This window comes from Lampetra planeri, chromosome 2, assembly GCF_965212315.1.
Source record: "Lampetra planeri chromosome 2, kcLamPlan1.2.h2, whole genome shotgun sequence".
Lineage (NCBI taxonomy): Eukaryota > Metazoa > Chordata > Hyperoartia > Petromyzontiformes > Petromyzontidae > Lampetra > Lampetra planeri.
Window position 1 is genome coordinate 11,186,871 of NC_136108.1, and position 17,452 is coordinate 11,204,322.

A 17,452-nucleotide genomic window follows, 5' to 3' on the forward strand; every position below is an offset into this window, starting at 1 on the left:
TGATGGAATGATGTCCACGCCAGAGAACGCGCCCAGGAGGACGAGAGATGAGATCAGTTCTTGCGTAGGAGTGAGACGGATGGAAGCAGCACTGGGTTGTGAGGGTCAGTGATGGCATGGGGAGGCCTTCATCCAGCAGTGGATAAGTAGTGACCGCCGCCACTGCTGATTATGATGATGGAGGCAATGCTACTAAACCCACCTGTTTACACACGGCGAAAAAAGCATGTAAATGCCTTATGTTCTGGAAGATGTAAAAGGGGATAAAAAAAACAATCTGGCCTGCTTATTCGATAGGGCTTCTTTAAATAATTGGATTTTAGCCCAAGCCATCGGATTATTCATTACATGTAAAGTGGCGTGTTTTACAATTGGCGGAGCAAACATAGATGCATTGTGTGCGCCCCTCCCTTACTCTTAATATCCTTTTGTTTGACTTTAATCATTTTGGGCTTTCATTGGATCGGACAGGAAACGCCGGATTTGTTAAAACTAATATTCAGTTGAGTCTTTGCATTTTGCACGGTTTGTGATGTGACACCACATATAAAATTTCGGACCCTCTAATCCAGCAGAAATTGTGGAGATTTCATATTCATTAATTTCTGTTGTTGGCTTTTTTTTTGTTTAAAAATTGTGTAATCTAAATGATGAGCTGGGTCTTTTATTGAAGACCATTAATGTTTGGCAATAGCACGTAATTTTCGAAAGTAAATTAAACATGTAAACTACATCACGAGCATCGAATAACACGTAGAGCCCCTTTTTAATCCACTGCTCGATGAGAGCCACCTCACACCATATGAAGCATGGGAGCGATATGACCATAATTCACCACACTGATGGGTGCATAGAAGCACAGTCCGACCATGGATGTTGCTGAATTGCCCTCTGCTACCCGCAAATGTAGCTTAGCGTCATAATTTGTAAAATAGTTGCTTTCCAGCTTAGGAAATATCTGATTAATATTGATATTTCCAAACAAACAATCCTGTTACAAACGTAATTCTTGACGCACTGTGATAACAGGTGCAAACTTAAAAAACCGCGGCAATAAATCATGCAACACTGAATTAGATACAACGGCAGCAGTGCCTTCATCCTCAAGAATGAGATGCACATTTAAACACGCATAGGCCCTGACCGTGTCACGGGATATTAATTGTCTCCAAAAATGCAAGTGTCAACTCTGCAGTAACAGACAACGGCAAAAAGTGTGCAACCAGTCACGTAGGTAGGAGGGGGCTGATTCATGCAGACTCAAGGGGGTGATGGTGGGGGTGCAACAGAAAAGAAAAGGGGTGATAAATAAAAAAACGGCCTTAGCACCAAGAAGGCTCATGTTTCATACCTGTCAGCGTCTTACGATTAATTTTTGGATGAAGAACGGCGAGCTCCTTTTTTTTGGGGGGGGGGGATGCATTTCATAGCCCAGTGGCCACATATTGTTGTGTCTGATTGAGCCTTTGGCCAAGGAAGTGGCCTCTCGGTTAGGAAGGAGGGGAAAATAAAACCACTGCCATTCACGCTTGCGTAATTGCAACATTTTGAGGCGCCGATCGCCGCTCACCGCCACCATCCGTCATCTCGGAAAAAGGAACCGTGGCACGACGGTGCACTGTAATTATCTGTAAGTCATCCTTTGCGCCAGGGCTCTGTTATACGCAGATGAGAAATTCCACAACTTTTAAATACAAATGAACGCATTCAAGGAGAAAAATGGATTGTCTTTTTTTTACTATAGCCCCCATCCGTCCTCCCCCCAGGATCTATGAGTGAGAAGATGGGAATATGACTTGCATGTGTTTTAATTGCCTCTTCTCTAAATCGGCAATAACGGGTGCCGCCTTTGTATATGCATCCGCCAGGTGCCATCACAATGGCAGGTCTGGTGAATTTAGGCAATTACTGCACTTTTTACAAATGCTACTTTCTGATGTCCCAAGTTCAAAAAAAATTATCGGAGAGGAAATTTCAATGCATCAAATGTATTCAAATTATGTATGCCCGTACTATCTGTTATATCCAAGCGATATTGATTTCACGTGTTGTGTTTCTGAGCGGGTTATGAAACTCTCACGAATAAAAAAAAACTCGCACTGACCAGCGTGGTAAAATTTGGTAAAAACAACCCCGGTGACTGACATGTTCATAATTTACATCTAGAAAAACAAACGGTGGAAAAGTAATGTGCAGTGACTGCTGATATGCACAACATCACACCACAACAAAATATCTCTGCATATAAGGGTATTTCCAATTACAGTAGAAACTCACATCTTAAATTTGCTGTCCATTTATTCGAGCATTATTCAAGCAGAATAAATGTATTTTTGTGTTTCCGCTACGTTCTTGCAAGTGTTTCACGCATCATAATACAGTTCTCTTAAAACGCAGTCATCCTGACGTATCACATCGGGCGGTGTTTTTTCTGAAGGGTTTCTACTGAAATGAACTGGTCCACGTGGACTTTTAATGGATTAAATGAATTATATATATTAAAAGAAGATGCATCTAATTTACCTCGCTTTAAGTCCTTGTTACACCTCCGTCCTAGAAAGTATACGACGTCACATTTGTCAAAAGCTGGTTTGAAGACAGGAAAAATAATTAAAATGCATAGCTGGACGGTGCCTTTTTATAGGATATTGGTCATTTGGAAAGAAGAGTAGGATAAATGGAATAATTTTAGCATTATAAATGTTTTTATAATATATTTTTAAAAGGTATGCATTAGTGGAAAAAAAACTGAATAAATTTTCTGTTGATATGTATACAATATTTATCATTTACAACCTTGTCATTCCAATGGATATTGTTATTCTGAAAATTACAATTTTGGCATTGCATTACATTACCGCATTACCGTCCACCTTCTTGCTGTTAACTTGCTACGTTTCAAAAGTAGCGTCTGAAATCGCACGCTGCTCGGCTTGGCGAGCAGTGGTATTGTCATCGGCCGAGCGGTCAGCCCTCTCACCTCCTCCCGTGCCCCAGTGTCACCGTAGGTGAGCTGCCAGGAGTATTAGTTGAGAGTGGCCAGGGTGCGTGACGGCACAAAAATGAGCTCAAAGTGGCTGCCTTCACTTCGCGCAGGACGCACGTGGTGTGCGTGCCATGGGCAGTGACGGCATTTCTGAGTTTTCAATTATTCCGGGTCATTGACAGGTGTTGCTGGGTGCAGATCGCGATGGTAAAGGTTTTGCACGATCCGCAGCCAATATTACATTCTCTTGGCTGATGCGGCGTGCCTTCATATGGCCGGGCTTTTTCCATCACAGCTTTTCACTTTGCAATCCACTACCTCAACATGCCCTTTGAGCTCAAAAGAATGTTACCAAATTTTTAGACATCGTTTTAATATTAACATTATTAAACCATAAATATACATACGCATACAAGTAAAAATATAATCATCGGCATCGTTAATATCAGCAGCGGCAGCAGCAATGCTCTGTCTGATCCTGGATGAAGACCTCTCCTATAGTCGCAACTCCCCAGAGTCCCTCGATGCCAGAAACATCTCACTCCTGCACACGGGCTAAGCTCATGGCTCCAGTTCCACGGTAGTCATCCTCTTGGGTGCAATCCCTCCCCTGGCTGCTACTCCGTTCCCAATCACAAGCCGATTTACTTTTCTTCATTGCTAATATGATGCCTCTAGTTCACATTCCCTGTCTGGTCCATGTGTTCCTCTTCCTGCTTCTTAATTTAATTCCCAGCGTGCATCTCTACCATGCTTCCGACTGTTTCTGCTTTTGTTCCATTTCCCTTTTCGTTGTCCATGTTTCTTATATATTTGTCATTTTTGTCAACTTTCTTCTTTGGAAATATTGTTACGTTGCTTCTGATTAACATCATCATGTTCAATCTTCCAAAAAGTGATGCAAACCTTCCTTCGCACTTTTCTCCATTTCATAAATTTGTTTCCTAAATTTACTTTTCTTCTCTTGTGCTTTCCAGTAATGTCCCTCTAACATTTTCTTTCATCACTTTTGTTCAGGTCATATTTATCTTTAGCATACGTATAATGACCCTTGTCAACAAGCCTGAGATGTATAATCTTTTCTACATTTATGCCGAAGCCTTTAATTCTGCAGTACAATAATCAGAAAATATCTTCTGTCACTGTCAATTACCTTGGTGAGATCGTATCTACTTGCGTGACTCCACTTCTGATTTTTTATTTTGTAAAATTCTTCACGCAAGCTCAGCGTAGCTGTGTCATCTTCATAAATGGTTTCATAATTTTTTATACACTTTAATTTATTTAAGACCTTTGTTTGTGAGAGATTGGATGATTGCGTCGGGTTTCCATTGAATCATGCCTTTTTGTGAACTGAAAAAGACAGGCATAGTGGTATTTGATATTAATCTGTATTATCTATAATCTGATCAATCGTATGGGGTTAGTCTAAGAAAGAAAAAAACAATTCGAATTCCAGCTTGTTCCCGTGGCTGTCTACATCAGTAGTTCTCAACCTTTGTGTTTGCCTTTATACTTTGCCTGTGCAGTCCATTATAATGCGACTTACCTCACTATTTACAGCACTTGGTGACATCTCATTCATCAGTTTGCCTCTAGAGGGATGTGGATATTACTTCGAACCAGTCTAGATTCTCATTCCCCTTGAACTACATCGTGTTTTATGCATCAAACCATCAAACTTTTCCCTGTAATTGTCCGTGCACTCTCATTGTCTATGATCGAACTTGCATTTCACCACCCGTGACCACTTCCTGCGTGGAATGAACTAAAGACAAATACGTCACGTGTCATGCCTTCATATGGACTCCTCCACGTCCGTTACTTGGATCTATTTTGAAAGAGGTGTCCGTTGTCATTGTGTCGCTGCTTTCTACGAACTCGTAGGCTTTAATGCAATGTACGTACAACGAGCAGAGATGAGAAGATGTCAACACATGGCAGTGCATTTGTCTAAATGCTCTGGCGAGAATTACTGGAATAATATGAACGCAGTTGCAGCAAAGCTGCATTGCACCGGCTGTACTCACAATATAAACGTGGGCACGTGCACACACGTACAACGCTTTGCCACAGTGGTCATCTGTGTTGAGGTCAGTACGATTAACTCTTGATTATTCATGGCAAGATTATCTGGGGTTCAGATTAGCCATGCTTGTGTAAAAACAATCCGTTGAAATGTTTCAATGCACACCGGTTTCACTCGTCGAGGGTCAGTGACCCAGTGCACGTGAAGAAAACACCAGCAACTAAACCGATTAGTCTACATCTTCCCCTCCATTTAAAATATTGAAATAATAAGTGTTGTCTAGCCTAATTTACATGTTTTGCATTAATATTTCTTTGTTTTATTTTTCAAGACCCCCCCCCCCACACACACACAATCCCAGATAATCAGTGCTGGTTGTTTTTACTTTTGCTGTAGATGTCAGTGCATCACGTTACGAATTTTAAAACATTACAAAAGTCAACACGATTGCAATGTCAAACATATTTTAAACGTACCTCATTTCAGATAGTCTCATTTGCTTTTGAATAACATGGCGTTTCTGTGTCAATAACTGCAATATGGAGCCCTGTGTAAGTTTTATGAGCACTGATTGAAAAATCAATAGACTTGCGTGTGGCTTTCTTTGAAGGCAATGGACGCATTGCTTGGGGACTTTTGTTTTGTATTCACACACTGGTATAAAGGAGGGGGGGGGGTTAATATGTCACAGTGTATTAAGTGCTACACGTATTTATCTGCATGGGTTTAAACCAATTCCAAGCTCAAAAAGAGAGCAAGGCTGCAGCACACAGGGATCTCAGTGCACGCGGTCCGGCTGTAAGCAGAACGCATTACACAATCATTTATTCTGTACGCATTATTTCCTCATTTTAGATGTATTAATAGAGTCAAAATGACACGATTAATCCTATTTTTCAGAACACAATTTATCCCCTCTGAGCCACATGGATTTGAAATGCCTTACAAAGCCATTTAATCCAAACCATTTGTTTTTCTCTCTCCCCCCCCCCTGCTCAGCTTTCCGGTATCTCTCATCCCAGCTATGTCCCTGGGTCTTTGTGTGCCACTGACAGATTATGTAAAATAAAAAAAGGGATTTTTTTTTATTTAATAGGTGCGGCTACAGTGGGGTGGGGACGGATGGAGAAGTGTGCATGGCAGTGTAACAACGCGGGATTATGGAAATTCTCGGCCAGCCAAGCGTGGCGTGTTGGGTGCCGGTGAGCCCCCGCGGACGAGCGAGGCGTCACCGCCAGCCCCGCGATTGAAATGCAAATGGTGACGTGGGGGGCTGGCGGGTGCCGTGCCACTCAGAAATTGAAAAACGGGCTTTATCTATGCAAATGCATGCGGCGTAATTGAAGTTAATCAATCAACGCCGGGCGCCGTGCCGAAAAACCGGTGAGCATGATTGAATAAAGTAATTATCGCGCTGTGGAAAATGATGAAGTTGTCGACAGCGCGGACCTGATTAAAGGAGGGGTTGGAGGCGTGGGAGCCTTTATTTAACTAATCAAAAGACGGCGAGCCGTGGCGAGGCCTGACAAACGCGGGCCCGGGCGGAGATTTGTCTTGGTGCCGTGTCACAACGCGGCACCGCGGATTAGTAACACGTGGCCTATCAGATGCAGATAGGTGCCACCCGTTACCGTTTAAACAGCTGCAACCCAAACTGAATTGTCTCTCATTTGCCAAGTGACAAATGAAATTTTCAGGATTTTTTTTGCAATACCAGTCCATCATTACTGCTAAAAAGTTTGACACTGTCTCTCCCTAGGTTAAATAAAGTATTTTTTTTTATCCTTATTAAATCAGTTTTTTTTTATCAGTTCGCAAGATGTGTACCGTGTGTCACGTAGATGTGGAGATGGGTAATTAAACACAAAAAAACCTTCAAAAGTCAACGCGTGCAGCAAGGCGCCAAATGGCTCGTAAATTGCTTGGCATAAAAACATTTCACATGTTGGCATTCTAATTTTTTTTATATACAAAACCAGACGTAAAACTTTCATATTTGATAAAGTTACAAAATAAATTGAAATTCCAAAAGGTATGGCTTCAAAGCAATTTTTTTTATTTTAAAAGATATACCGGAGTGATAAAATATTTGTATGTACAACCAAAGGCATAGCGCTCTTTCACATAAAAATATTTTTTCAATAAATAGTTTGTGTGCAAACAAAACCAGAAAGTGCTTATCTCGCACCTTTCAAGTAATGGCTATTTGTTACTCCAAGGCTGAATATGACCACAATTACAATAAAGTGCTTGGAACGCACCTTTTGATTAATGCCCACTTACTTTATGCAAAATACGCTGAACAGGATGCAAAATGCTATCCAACGCACCTTTTTTAAGCATCGGTCCTAATAAATTATACCCTTGTCTTAACTGCCGCACGCCTCCACTCCTCGTGCTGTATTTTCCTGACACGACAGATAATAATGCAGGCGTCACAGTGCTATTAGGAGTCCGACTGAAATTAGCTTGGGATTAGGGTTGGCTTTTTGGCACAGTAATGTTAATTATAGGGTATGTTTGATTGTAGACATAAGATCTTCTCCCCTAGATATTTATATTTGAGCTCAGGACAAAGGTGTATAATTGTTTTACGGAGGGGTGCACACAATGATTTAGTAATATGTAGTTTGCGTGCGTTTTTATCGGACAAAATATGTAGACTAAATGTGAATTTGACAAAAATGTGTTTTATATTTCCGATCCACACGCAGGAACTTGGAATCAAGGAGTCAACGCATATGTACAGCCATTTATGTCAATCCACTGCTGGATTAGAGTCTCCCCAAGCTTGTGCAGGTCACTGGAGTTGATTTGCTTATAATTCATGACCGTGGTCAGTTGGTTGGTGAAAGCATAGAAGTATAGTACAACAATGGGGTTTGCTGCAATGCTTTGCACGCGCTCACCACGTAGACATGCATTCCGATGGAAACCTGTTTGTGCGTGAGTAGTCAACCCATCCAAAACTATCCAGGCTCAACTTAATTTGGCTTCCATGATCTGGTGAGATGAGGTGAGCATATCCTGGGTGATTCGCTGTGGGCAACAAGACACAGGGCCCATCATTAAACTGGTCAACAATATTCCCCCGAAAAAGTTAAAATATCTGATACATTTTCAACATTGCAACAACAAAAAAGTTGTGATACTTTGCTGACTGGTGGTGCACAAGCGCAAATCAGCAACAAGAAAACAAAGACATTCGTCAATAGCACTGCCCAAACAATGACGTACAAGCGCTGACGTTACGGGCAACGAACTTGCGTGGTGCCATTACCCAAAAACGTCGCATTTGATATAACTTTACTGTTTAGAGCAGTGTCGTTGACGAAGGTGTTCAATATTCTAAGTAATGCGTGTTCAGAGTAAGGAGCGTATTTGTAAATGCAGTACTGTATTGCTTTTGGCGATAAAATGACAGTCTCCCAAGAGAAGAGCAGAGAGGAAATGTGTTGTCACGGTGACAAACCAGAACACTCGACAGACATCCGCAAGCCCAAGCCTGCCCTATTGTTTGGTGTGTGTTGGCCTTCCAAAAGTTGTTATTTTCTTTCTCTGTACACATGTCGACGAGCTGCACGCTTACACTGTGAAATTCTTTGAGTCGTAATTGTTAGCCACAGAACTCAATTTCACTGCTTGGGAACAGTTTACATTTATTTAGCAATTTTGGGCCGATTGCCTATTTAGAGGGGATTTATCGTGGAAAAATAAACTTGGTTCTTACAATTGAAATAGAATGTTACATAATATAATCACAAACTCATGCTTCTATTTACCAAACAAGGCTGTAGCTCTGGAAATGCAACAAATCAACCTCAGCCAATTCCCTTCCCAGATGTACAACCTCGTATAAATGTGTAACAACCAGACTTTATGCAATGCTACCACAGTATTTGTTTTCATCATGCTTTTTTGCGATTCGTGAGAACTGCTACAATGAGAGCTCATAACAATTCTGATTGCCAAAATGTCATTACAATTAGGACCAACCTGTGAATACAATTTATTAAAATACAATGTTCTAAAATAAAAGGATATATCCTAGATATATATTAATGAGATCATTGCCTTACGTAGAATTGGTCAAGTTGCCTCATAATATTAACATTTAGTGAGGGCACATGAAAGCTAAATTGCATTAAAACTCGCAACCATGGCAACGTGTAGAGGGGTAGTGCACTCTAACAAATCAAGATGCCTGCATTTGGCAACAACTTCAGATTACATTTAAATATGGAAAATTAAACCCCTTAATGGGCATGTATAGTCAATTGTGTCAGTCCCCACTGTTTGATGAGGGCCTTGCCATCCTATGAGTCGTGGATGTAAAATAACCATACTTTACCACGTTTGTAAGTGCAGGTTGGTGAACGCGGGGAGCAGATATTGTATTCGGGTACTGCGATGGATTGATCGGCACTGCCCTATCACATACGGCAAATTATTCGTGCGCTTCACATATAATTCTAAAATCAAAGCACAATGCCCACTGCACATATGAAATAAAATACAGTAATTTACACATGAATTGGTACGAATTAGCAAACTATTCCACTGAAAATATGAAAATATACATAAAGTAGTAGCCCTTGAACATTAAGATAAAAGGGACACAGGAATGAAATGTGTGCAAATATTGAATCATCTGGAAGCAATCGGGAGATCATACATTGTTAAACAGAGAAAGGGTGACCACGTAACAATCGTTGCTGATGACGCTGGTCAAGCATTTTACTGAATAAAACTGGGCTTGAGTTACGTTCAGCCTGTATACATGTATTCCTAGATTTACGAACATTCAGTTAACGAATTTTCACGTAAACACAATTGAAAAACTATAGACACTTTTCGATTAACGAAATCGAATTTCCGCACGGATGAAATCTCACACGGCCGAAATTTCACACGGCATGCACCACATGAAACAAGAAGCATTCGGGAGGCCTGCATCATCCATCCACGAGTGCCACAGTATCCCTGCAGTGCAACAGGAACGCCTCCACATCGCCTTTCCAGTCATTTTGGTGAGTTCCCTGAAAAGTTGAATGTCATTTTATTTTAATACATTTGTATACAATCGCAAAAATAGTTCCTTATTATTTTTTAGTGAAATTGTTTGCTTAGGAGTAGGGTTGGAATGACTGTCCGAAACACATCCCTAATTTTGTATTAAATTAATGGGAAAAATCATTCCGATTTACGAAAATTAGTTTTACGCGTGTTTTTTGAAGAACGCATCCCTTTCGTAAATCGAGGGACACCTGAATTCATGGGCAGCCGTCGACACGCTCCTTATGAATAGTACAGGAGTGCGCCACCTGGTGTCTGCATCCAGAAATCTATGCTCACACAAGGACCCTCACCGGGGCATCATCGCATTACCGTCGTATACGCAACAGCTCTGTCACGTGAGCCCATAAAATCACTATCCTAGCCACCAATCACCTTGGGTCACTGAAACTCGCGCATTGAAAACAAACACCCCATAATACCTCATGACGCCCCACAAACCATCAACAGGGCCAAAGTCCATCAAGAACGTGAACAAATGTCTTCATCTACACCAACACTACCCACCCAGATGAAGCGTTTTTACAAAGAAGCTGGTAGGGAATGAAGCGTGTTAACAGTCACCTCCAAAAGTCGGGCGTGACGTAAGTGACTAAAGCCCAGGTTTTCTTACGATGCTCCTCAATATGCTCCTCATGACGAATGGGACCAGTGCCAAAGCCAATATACCACTTGAGACAAAAACCAAACACAACCGAGATTAATCTATTTGATTACTTCAAGTAGATTAATCTCGGTACCGCCGTGGGAGAGAATCACGATTCCAACACAGCCACCCTGACAACCCACTGTCAAGTTTGTAATGTTTTGTGAATGTATGCGACAAGCCTTCACACTGCCACTCGACAGATGTCCTCCAAGAATACGCCGGACCTGCTTGCCCAAGACACTGCCGTGGCTCTGGTGAAATAGAGGCTGCACCTGCTAATCCGACCATGACCTCTGCTTCCTGGATACACTCTCGTACACATCAGGCAATGTGCTGCTTAGAAGCCGGATCCCCCATCTTTATCAATCAGCACAGAATATAAATCGGATCCTACTTGCGCCATGCCTTAGTCAGCCAGAGGTAAAAGGAACGTGCCCTCATTCGATTGAAGCAATGCAAGCTGGCTTCTACCGAATACCAGCAAGGATTCGGGCAAAAGGCCTGAAATCTCACGTACCCTTCTCACCGATGTAATGGCCACACGACTGCCTCGATGGTCAGCAGCTTCTCAGAACAAGTAGCCAATAGTTCATGCGACGGCCTGCAGAGTATTGAAAACTGTGCTGGTTCTAACAGCCTTTGCTGCTTAATTCCCAAGCAAACCTTGCCATTATTCATAAAGGACCGATCACCATTCCTTTAAACTGCAGAAAGCCGATATGGCTGAGGCCCTCACTTTCAGGATGGCCAAAGAGAGGTCCCTCTGCCACTAAAAACACAGTCCACAATTGTTTTAATAGGATACATCAAACAAATGTCTCTCAGCACATCATACAACAAAACCCTTCCTGGTACAGTTATAAAAGCACCAGAGGATATCCACCACTTCAGAATCAAACCTTGCACCTCTCATAGTGGCCCTAAATTATTGAAATCTAAACTCGCCCTTTCAACTGCCGTTAGGCAATCAAACTTAGAATCTGAATTCATTGATATCAGACGAAGAGGCCAATACTCATCCTCGAAGAGAACCATGGGATCTGATACTCAAGGCGTCCTGCCTTAGTTTAGAGTGATGAGGATTGCTCGTGCCCCTTCCATAGTCAAGTTTCTCCAGGACCTTGGGGATCAATGAAACTTGAAGGAACATGTACCACATGGGGAAATCAAGGAATTCGTCACAAACACCCTGAAGTGGAAGAGCCAATAAACGAACTAAGATATTTTCACGTTGTCTCTTTGATGGGAACCAGTTAATTAGTGACTATTTGAACTTGGAAACAATGTGAGCAAAGGTTTTTGGATGCAAGTCCACTCACCTGGGTTTACCTTCTCCCGTCGATCAAATCTGCCATGCAATTACACTGGTCAACAAAAAAAACATTTTTTTCTGGCCTGGACTTTTGCAGCTGTTTTAGACTAATTTCAGGGTGCTGATTCCAAATTTGATCACAGGTTTGCTCTATCACATCTCATTTTTATGCTATCGGCATACCCCATTTTCATTGATTTTACCCGAAATTAACACTTAACACTTATGATTGCAAGTTGTTGCGAGTCAGTGACTGCTTTAGTGTTAAAATATGGTGCTGTATTTTTAGGATAGTGTGTTTATAATATGATTTTATGTAGACATCCACATTTATTTAATATTTTTTCTGCAGCTTTTATTGAAAATGCAATATTTGATATCTCAAAAACCTGATTTGATAGACAAAAACTGATGCCAGATTTGGAATCAGCACCCCAAAATGACCTTAAAACCGTTGGAATACCTACCTTATGCCAGAAAAAGTGTGTTGACCAGTGTTATCCACCCATACCATATGTCTTGCCTTGAATCGAACGTCGTGGCTCACCACCCACCAGTCACCACCACTACGGCCATACTGACATACTGGACAAAAACATAATTTCCTACCATCACTGCGTGGCCAACTATTGTAAAACCAACATGATGGAGCTGTGCTCCAGCATATTGATGCATGAGCTGTCCTCTGCTTGGAATCACTGGCCTTGAAGCACAACCCATTCACAATGGGCCTACTAAACTGAAAAGACCTGCATCCATTTCTATCCACACCTATTCTCAGAAAAAGATTAAGGGTTTCCTTTTGAAATACGCATCCACGACACCAACCACCGTCTCCCATGGCCACCTGATACATTGTCTAATGTATCAATTTTTTCTAAATGTTTGGAAAAATAAGCTTTTTAGAAGTCAGAGATAAGTTAACAAAGTAATGAAGGAAAAAAACTAGGGGTCATGATGCCCTTGTTAACGCAAAATAAAGTAAAAACAGGCAGGTGACATCTTGAGAACAACGAGAGATGAACAAAGCTATGGAGCGGATATCAAGATGGAGCAAAAGAAGCAGAGTAAGACATGAGATTATATCAAAGAATTTAGAGGCCACTGGTGAACAAGACTCAGAATCGGATTGGAGGAAATTGGAAGGAGGCTTTTCGCCTGTGAGCAGTGGGGAGCTACTGACTGATAACTGGTCGAACAGACACCACTTTAGTCCCCTCATGTGCAAACACACCCAAGACACCATCTCTACCAAGACGGCCTTGTGATGAGCTACCAGGTAGGTCTTTATTCGCCCACCATCTCGAGACAATAAACACGTTCCTTCGGAGTGGGCAGGTAGGAACTTGGTTGGACAGCGCATTCGTGCACGACACAAAGTTCGCGGTCACGTGACGCACTTCAAACAATCCGGGAGCGTACATGTTTGGGAGGGGCTATGCACGACAGACAAATAATCCCTGGTGGGCAGTGTGGAACTGTTGTTCCTACCTTTAAAACTGCTTTGCCCAGTCTGTCATCCTACTTTGGTGACCGAAATGCCTTCCCTTGCCAAAGTGTCTTCGACAGCACCCAGGGGCATAGTCCATCCAGGTGTTATCAGACAGATGGCCCCATGAGCACACTGGCCCTGTTTTGATCCAGACTGGTGTCGAAGGGCGTAGAGGCCCAACAATCGAAGCATTGCAGAGGGTAGTTTTTTCCGATGTCACGTGATGGGGCTGTTGTGTCTCAGGGAAGCCCGTGCATGTTGTACATATTTCTGGGCGCGTGCAACAGGTGACGTTTTAATCTACTCTTCATGAGAAGTGTGATGGCAGTTGTAATAACATCTGATATCGCCGACCTGCACTGTGTGAAGTTCATAATAATAAGTGAATCTTGTAACACGCACAGTATTGGCTCACTCTCAAAGAATTACTCAGAGGCGTGAGAAACCATAGACAAGCAGTAAGGCAGCAACGTGGTTAACCGGCACCAACAATCGACCAAGCTTTAGTCCTTGATATGTGTTTTCAGCCGAGTGTGTACGTGTACAGAAACCAGTGCACCGACAGAAACTCCAGATGTGAGGGGGAAACCCTTCCATATAGATGAAACAGATGGAGACGAGCCCACTAAAATATCAGATTATTTTACCTAGCCTAACACTGAAATATAATTTTATTTAAATATATTCTTTGGGTCTTTCGGTAAAGCCACGTAGATAGGTAACAAATAACACTTGTTTTCAGTTCCAAAATCAGTTTAGGCATTTCTTAGCCAAAATAAGTTAATGTCATAAGGAAATTGTATCCGTAATTATACATGCAACAAATTGTGCAGCTATAAGACACAGCATGGAAATGCTTGTTTTATTTTAGAACAATAACAAAACCAACTGCATACAGTAGATAATTCGGCTGAAATACAGCGCAAAATTAGTTTCATGCAAAAAATCAGCGATGAATGTAGCAGTAGCCGAGACCCTCTCACCCAGTGTATTTTCCTTGAGCAATAGCTGGCGTAGTGCTGCAGACACCATGCACTCGCGCGTCACTGTATGTTCACGCAACATCCTGAGCGCTCAATCAGGAGCAGGATTCTGCCAAGCCATCCAAATCCTTCGCTCCTTAAGCTGGAACCCACCTGTGCTGAAGCTGGATGTCAGGCACGTTGTGCCACACCACAGTTCACGTCTTATCTCACCAGACTGCATTCACTTATTTTACAAAGAGCGGATTCTCAGCCAAGTGAAGCAGAATGATTCCTCTGGCTAAAGCAAACACAACACGAAGACTGACGTGAGATCAAAACGGCTCTCTACGAGTGGTTTGCCTGCAATACAAATGGGTTGATCGTATTTCCATGCTCAACTGTTCTCACGTCGTGCACTACAGACGAGAGACGTGGACATATTTGGATGAAAGAAATGCACTCGGTGAATGTAATAGAAGCAAAAGTGAGCCTCAAAAGCATTACAGCAGACAATCATGCATTCAGCACTCAGTCCTAATCAATCATAAATCAAGTTATGCAGTGCTTAGAAAAGTTATAAAATCATAAATGAAAAACAATCAATGGAAATATATTCATTTGTTCAGGCATTCTCTTGTGCGTTTTGTTGCTATGGCACGTGAAATGTATGAATGAGCAATTGAAATTGCATATAATCTGGCAACTCTATATCAATATATTATTACATTGAGATGAATAGATACCCAACCCTAAAATATCATAAAAACAAAAACATAAACTACTTTAAGCAAAATGAAATATTCCAAGCAAAGAGTTTAAGACTTTGTACCTTCATGCAAATAAACCTCAATAGCCACAGCTTGAAACCATCAGATGAAAGTGAACCAATGTCCGCAAAGAAAACTGCGCAGTGTAACCAATGATCTTCTGATAACGTACATGCATCACACACATGCACACGAAGATATTCTTATGGCACTGTCAACATATGAACAATTTTGGCACCACGTCTGGCGTTGGCCATGCAAACAATGAGCACTAAAGAAAGGCCCATTGCAGCAGATGCGACAATGCTACTAAATTGGTCACCAGAGCGAACGGGGACTGCAAAGAGGCACTGCATATGCCAATTTCATCGTCAAGTAAAGCTGCCTTATAGTCGGTGTGTGCGCAATTTGAGAGACTCAGAAGAAAATTGTGGTGATGACACAGACTAGAGTCCACCTCCGCTCCGGGCCACGGGGATGGCTTCTCTCTGCGGCTTGTGCTGCTGTTCTGCTCCCGAGAAATTCTCTGCCAGCTTCATCAGAGTGGCCAACCTGCTCTCCGATACCGAGCCCATCTTGACCGCACTCATCAGCTGTACAGTCGGGGCGGGGAGGGACACAGAGAGCTATTAAAGAGGTACAGGGCTACTAATGGCCATCAGCATAGATTTGAAGCTTTCGTGACTGCAAGGATTCATACTCTTAGGTTTTATCTGTAAAGTCACGTAGGCAAAAAATAAAATATTACATTTTAATTAATAAAAGTAAAATAAAAATCACGACGTTTCGGAGGTCACAGCACGCTTGCTGTGACGGTTCCACCTGAAGACGGAAGCTTGTGTTGCCTCCGAAACGTTGTGATTTTTATTTTACTTTTATGAATTTAAAATTTATTTTTTATTTTTTACCTATGTGACTTTACCGAAAAAACCTAAGAGTATGGCCATCAGTATTACTGAGCGTGTATGGTATGTGCGATTTGTAGGTAATTACTGCACATAGACGAGTAGAATTTAATTCAAAAAAATATTCACATTAGGGAGTTGTGAATGCAATGCTCATTTCATGACAATATCATAATTAAAATGTTAAGCGGATTTCTTGTATTTGATTTAGAAATACATCCCATTGTCATTCGACTTCATATTTTTGATGATGGGAATATTACGATCTATTGAATGACATTCATAAAATGCATAAGCACACGTGTTAATTTTTGGTAAATGCAAAAACAGATTTTTTTATTGTTTTTATTTTACATATGAGAACCTGAATAGTATCCAGGTTTTCCTTGCATAAGAGAAATTGGTTTGCACTGGATTCCATGCACGATGCATACAACGGGGTAGGGAACTATGATTTATTTTTTACTTTAACCTTTGGCCGTTGGTGGGTTAATAAGGGGCAATCGCTCACCTGAAGGAACTCATTCAGCTCCACTTGCCCATTCTTGTTCAGATCCACTTCGTTCAATATATCGTGCAGTGTGTTTTCATCAATCTGGTCACCGGCACTCTGAAGATGGCAATGAGAACACTTAAGCTCTCTCTCTGCCTTGAGTGACAACTCTAACAAGCACTTCTGCAGACCTCTACATCTCAACACAAAACTCATTGGAGACTTTTGTTTTATGCAGATTCTGGATGTGTAAAAAAAAAATTAACCTAAAAATATTGGCTAAATTGCTGCGATTATCATCGCAACAAAAGGAAAGGTAATCAAACACAGGCCAGTCGATTACAAAGTGTATCAAATTTCATCCGCAACACAGATAATTGAAGTAAATAATTATAATTTTAAAAAAAATTCCCGTTACAAATGTCTTCAGCCATTGTTCAGATAAAGGATAAAGACAAAAATGCAGTTTGTGGAGTGAAATTCAACGCGAACAAGAATGTTACATTCACGGAAATATCCACATCCAGACAGCGAGCAGCTCCCCAGAGCCACTATGCAGTGAATGTGTGATGTGAAAGAGGGGAGAAAACTACTCCGTGATAGGAGAGAGAGATATTTCATTCAGCATGTTACACAATACACCATACAACTTCTGCTGCATATTAGAACACCGCACAACCTTTGGTTCACAACTCACTCGACTCACTTCTTTCTTCAAACGTGCCGATCGTAACAACGCCCCATACATAATTATGGGAAGCAATTATATTCACCATAA

General features: G+C 41.5%; 1 protein-coding gene across 7 annotated transcripts in view; it reads right to left on the reverse strand.

Annotated features, from left to right (window-relative positions):
- Window positions 1-14,390: 14,390 nt before the first annotated feature.
- Window positions 14,391-17,452, reverse strand: part of LOC144727809 (glycerol-3-phosphate dehydrogenase, mitochondrial-like) — a 76,674-nt gene continuing 73,612 nt past the window's right edge. For all 7 annotated transcript variants that reach the window (XM_078606924.1, XM_078606934.1, XM_078606943.1 and 4 more), the window contains 2 exons: window positions 16,693-16,791; window positions 14,391-15,869 (listed from right to left, as the gene is read on the reverse strand). In XM_078606924.1, the coding sequence (XP_078463050.1) occupies window positions 15,723-15,869; window positions 16,693-16,791 (246 nt within the window). In that variant the 3' untranslated portion in view covers window positions 14,391-15,722. The remainder of the gene's footprint in view (window positions 15,870-16,692; window positions 16,792-17,452) is intronic.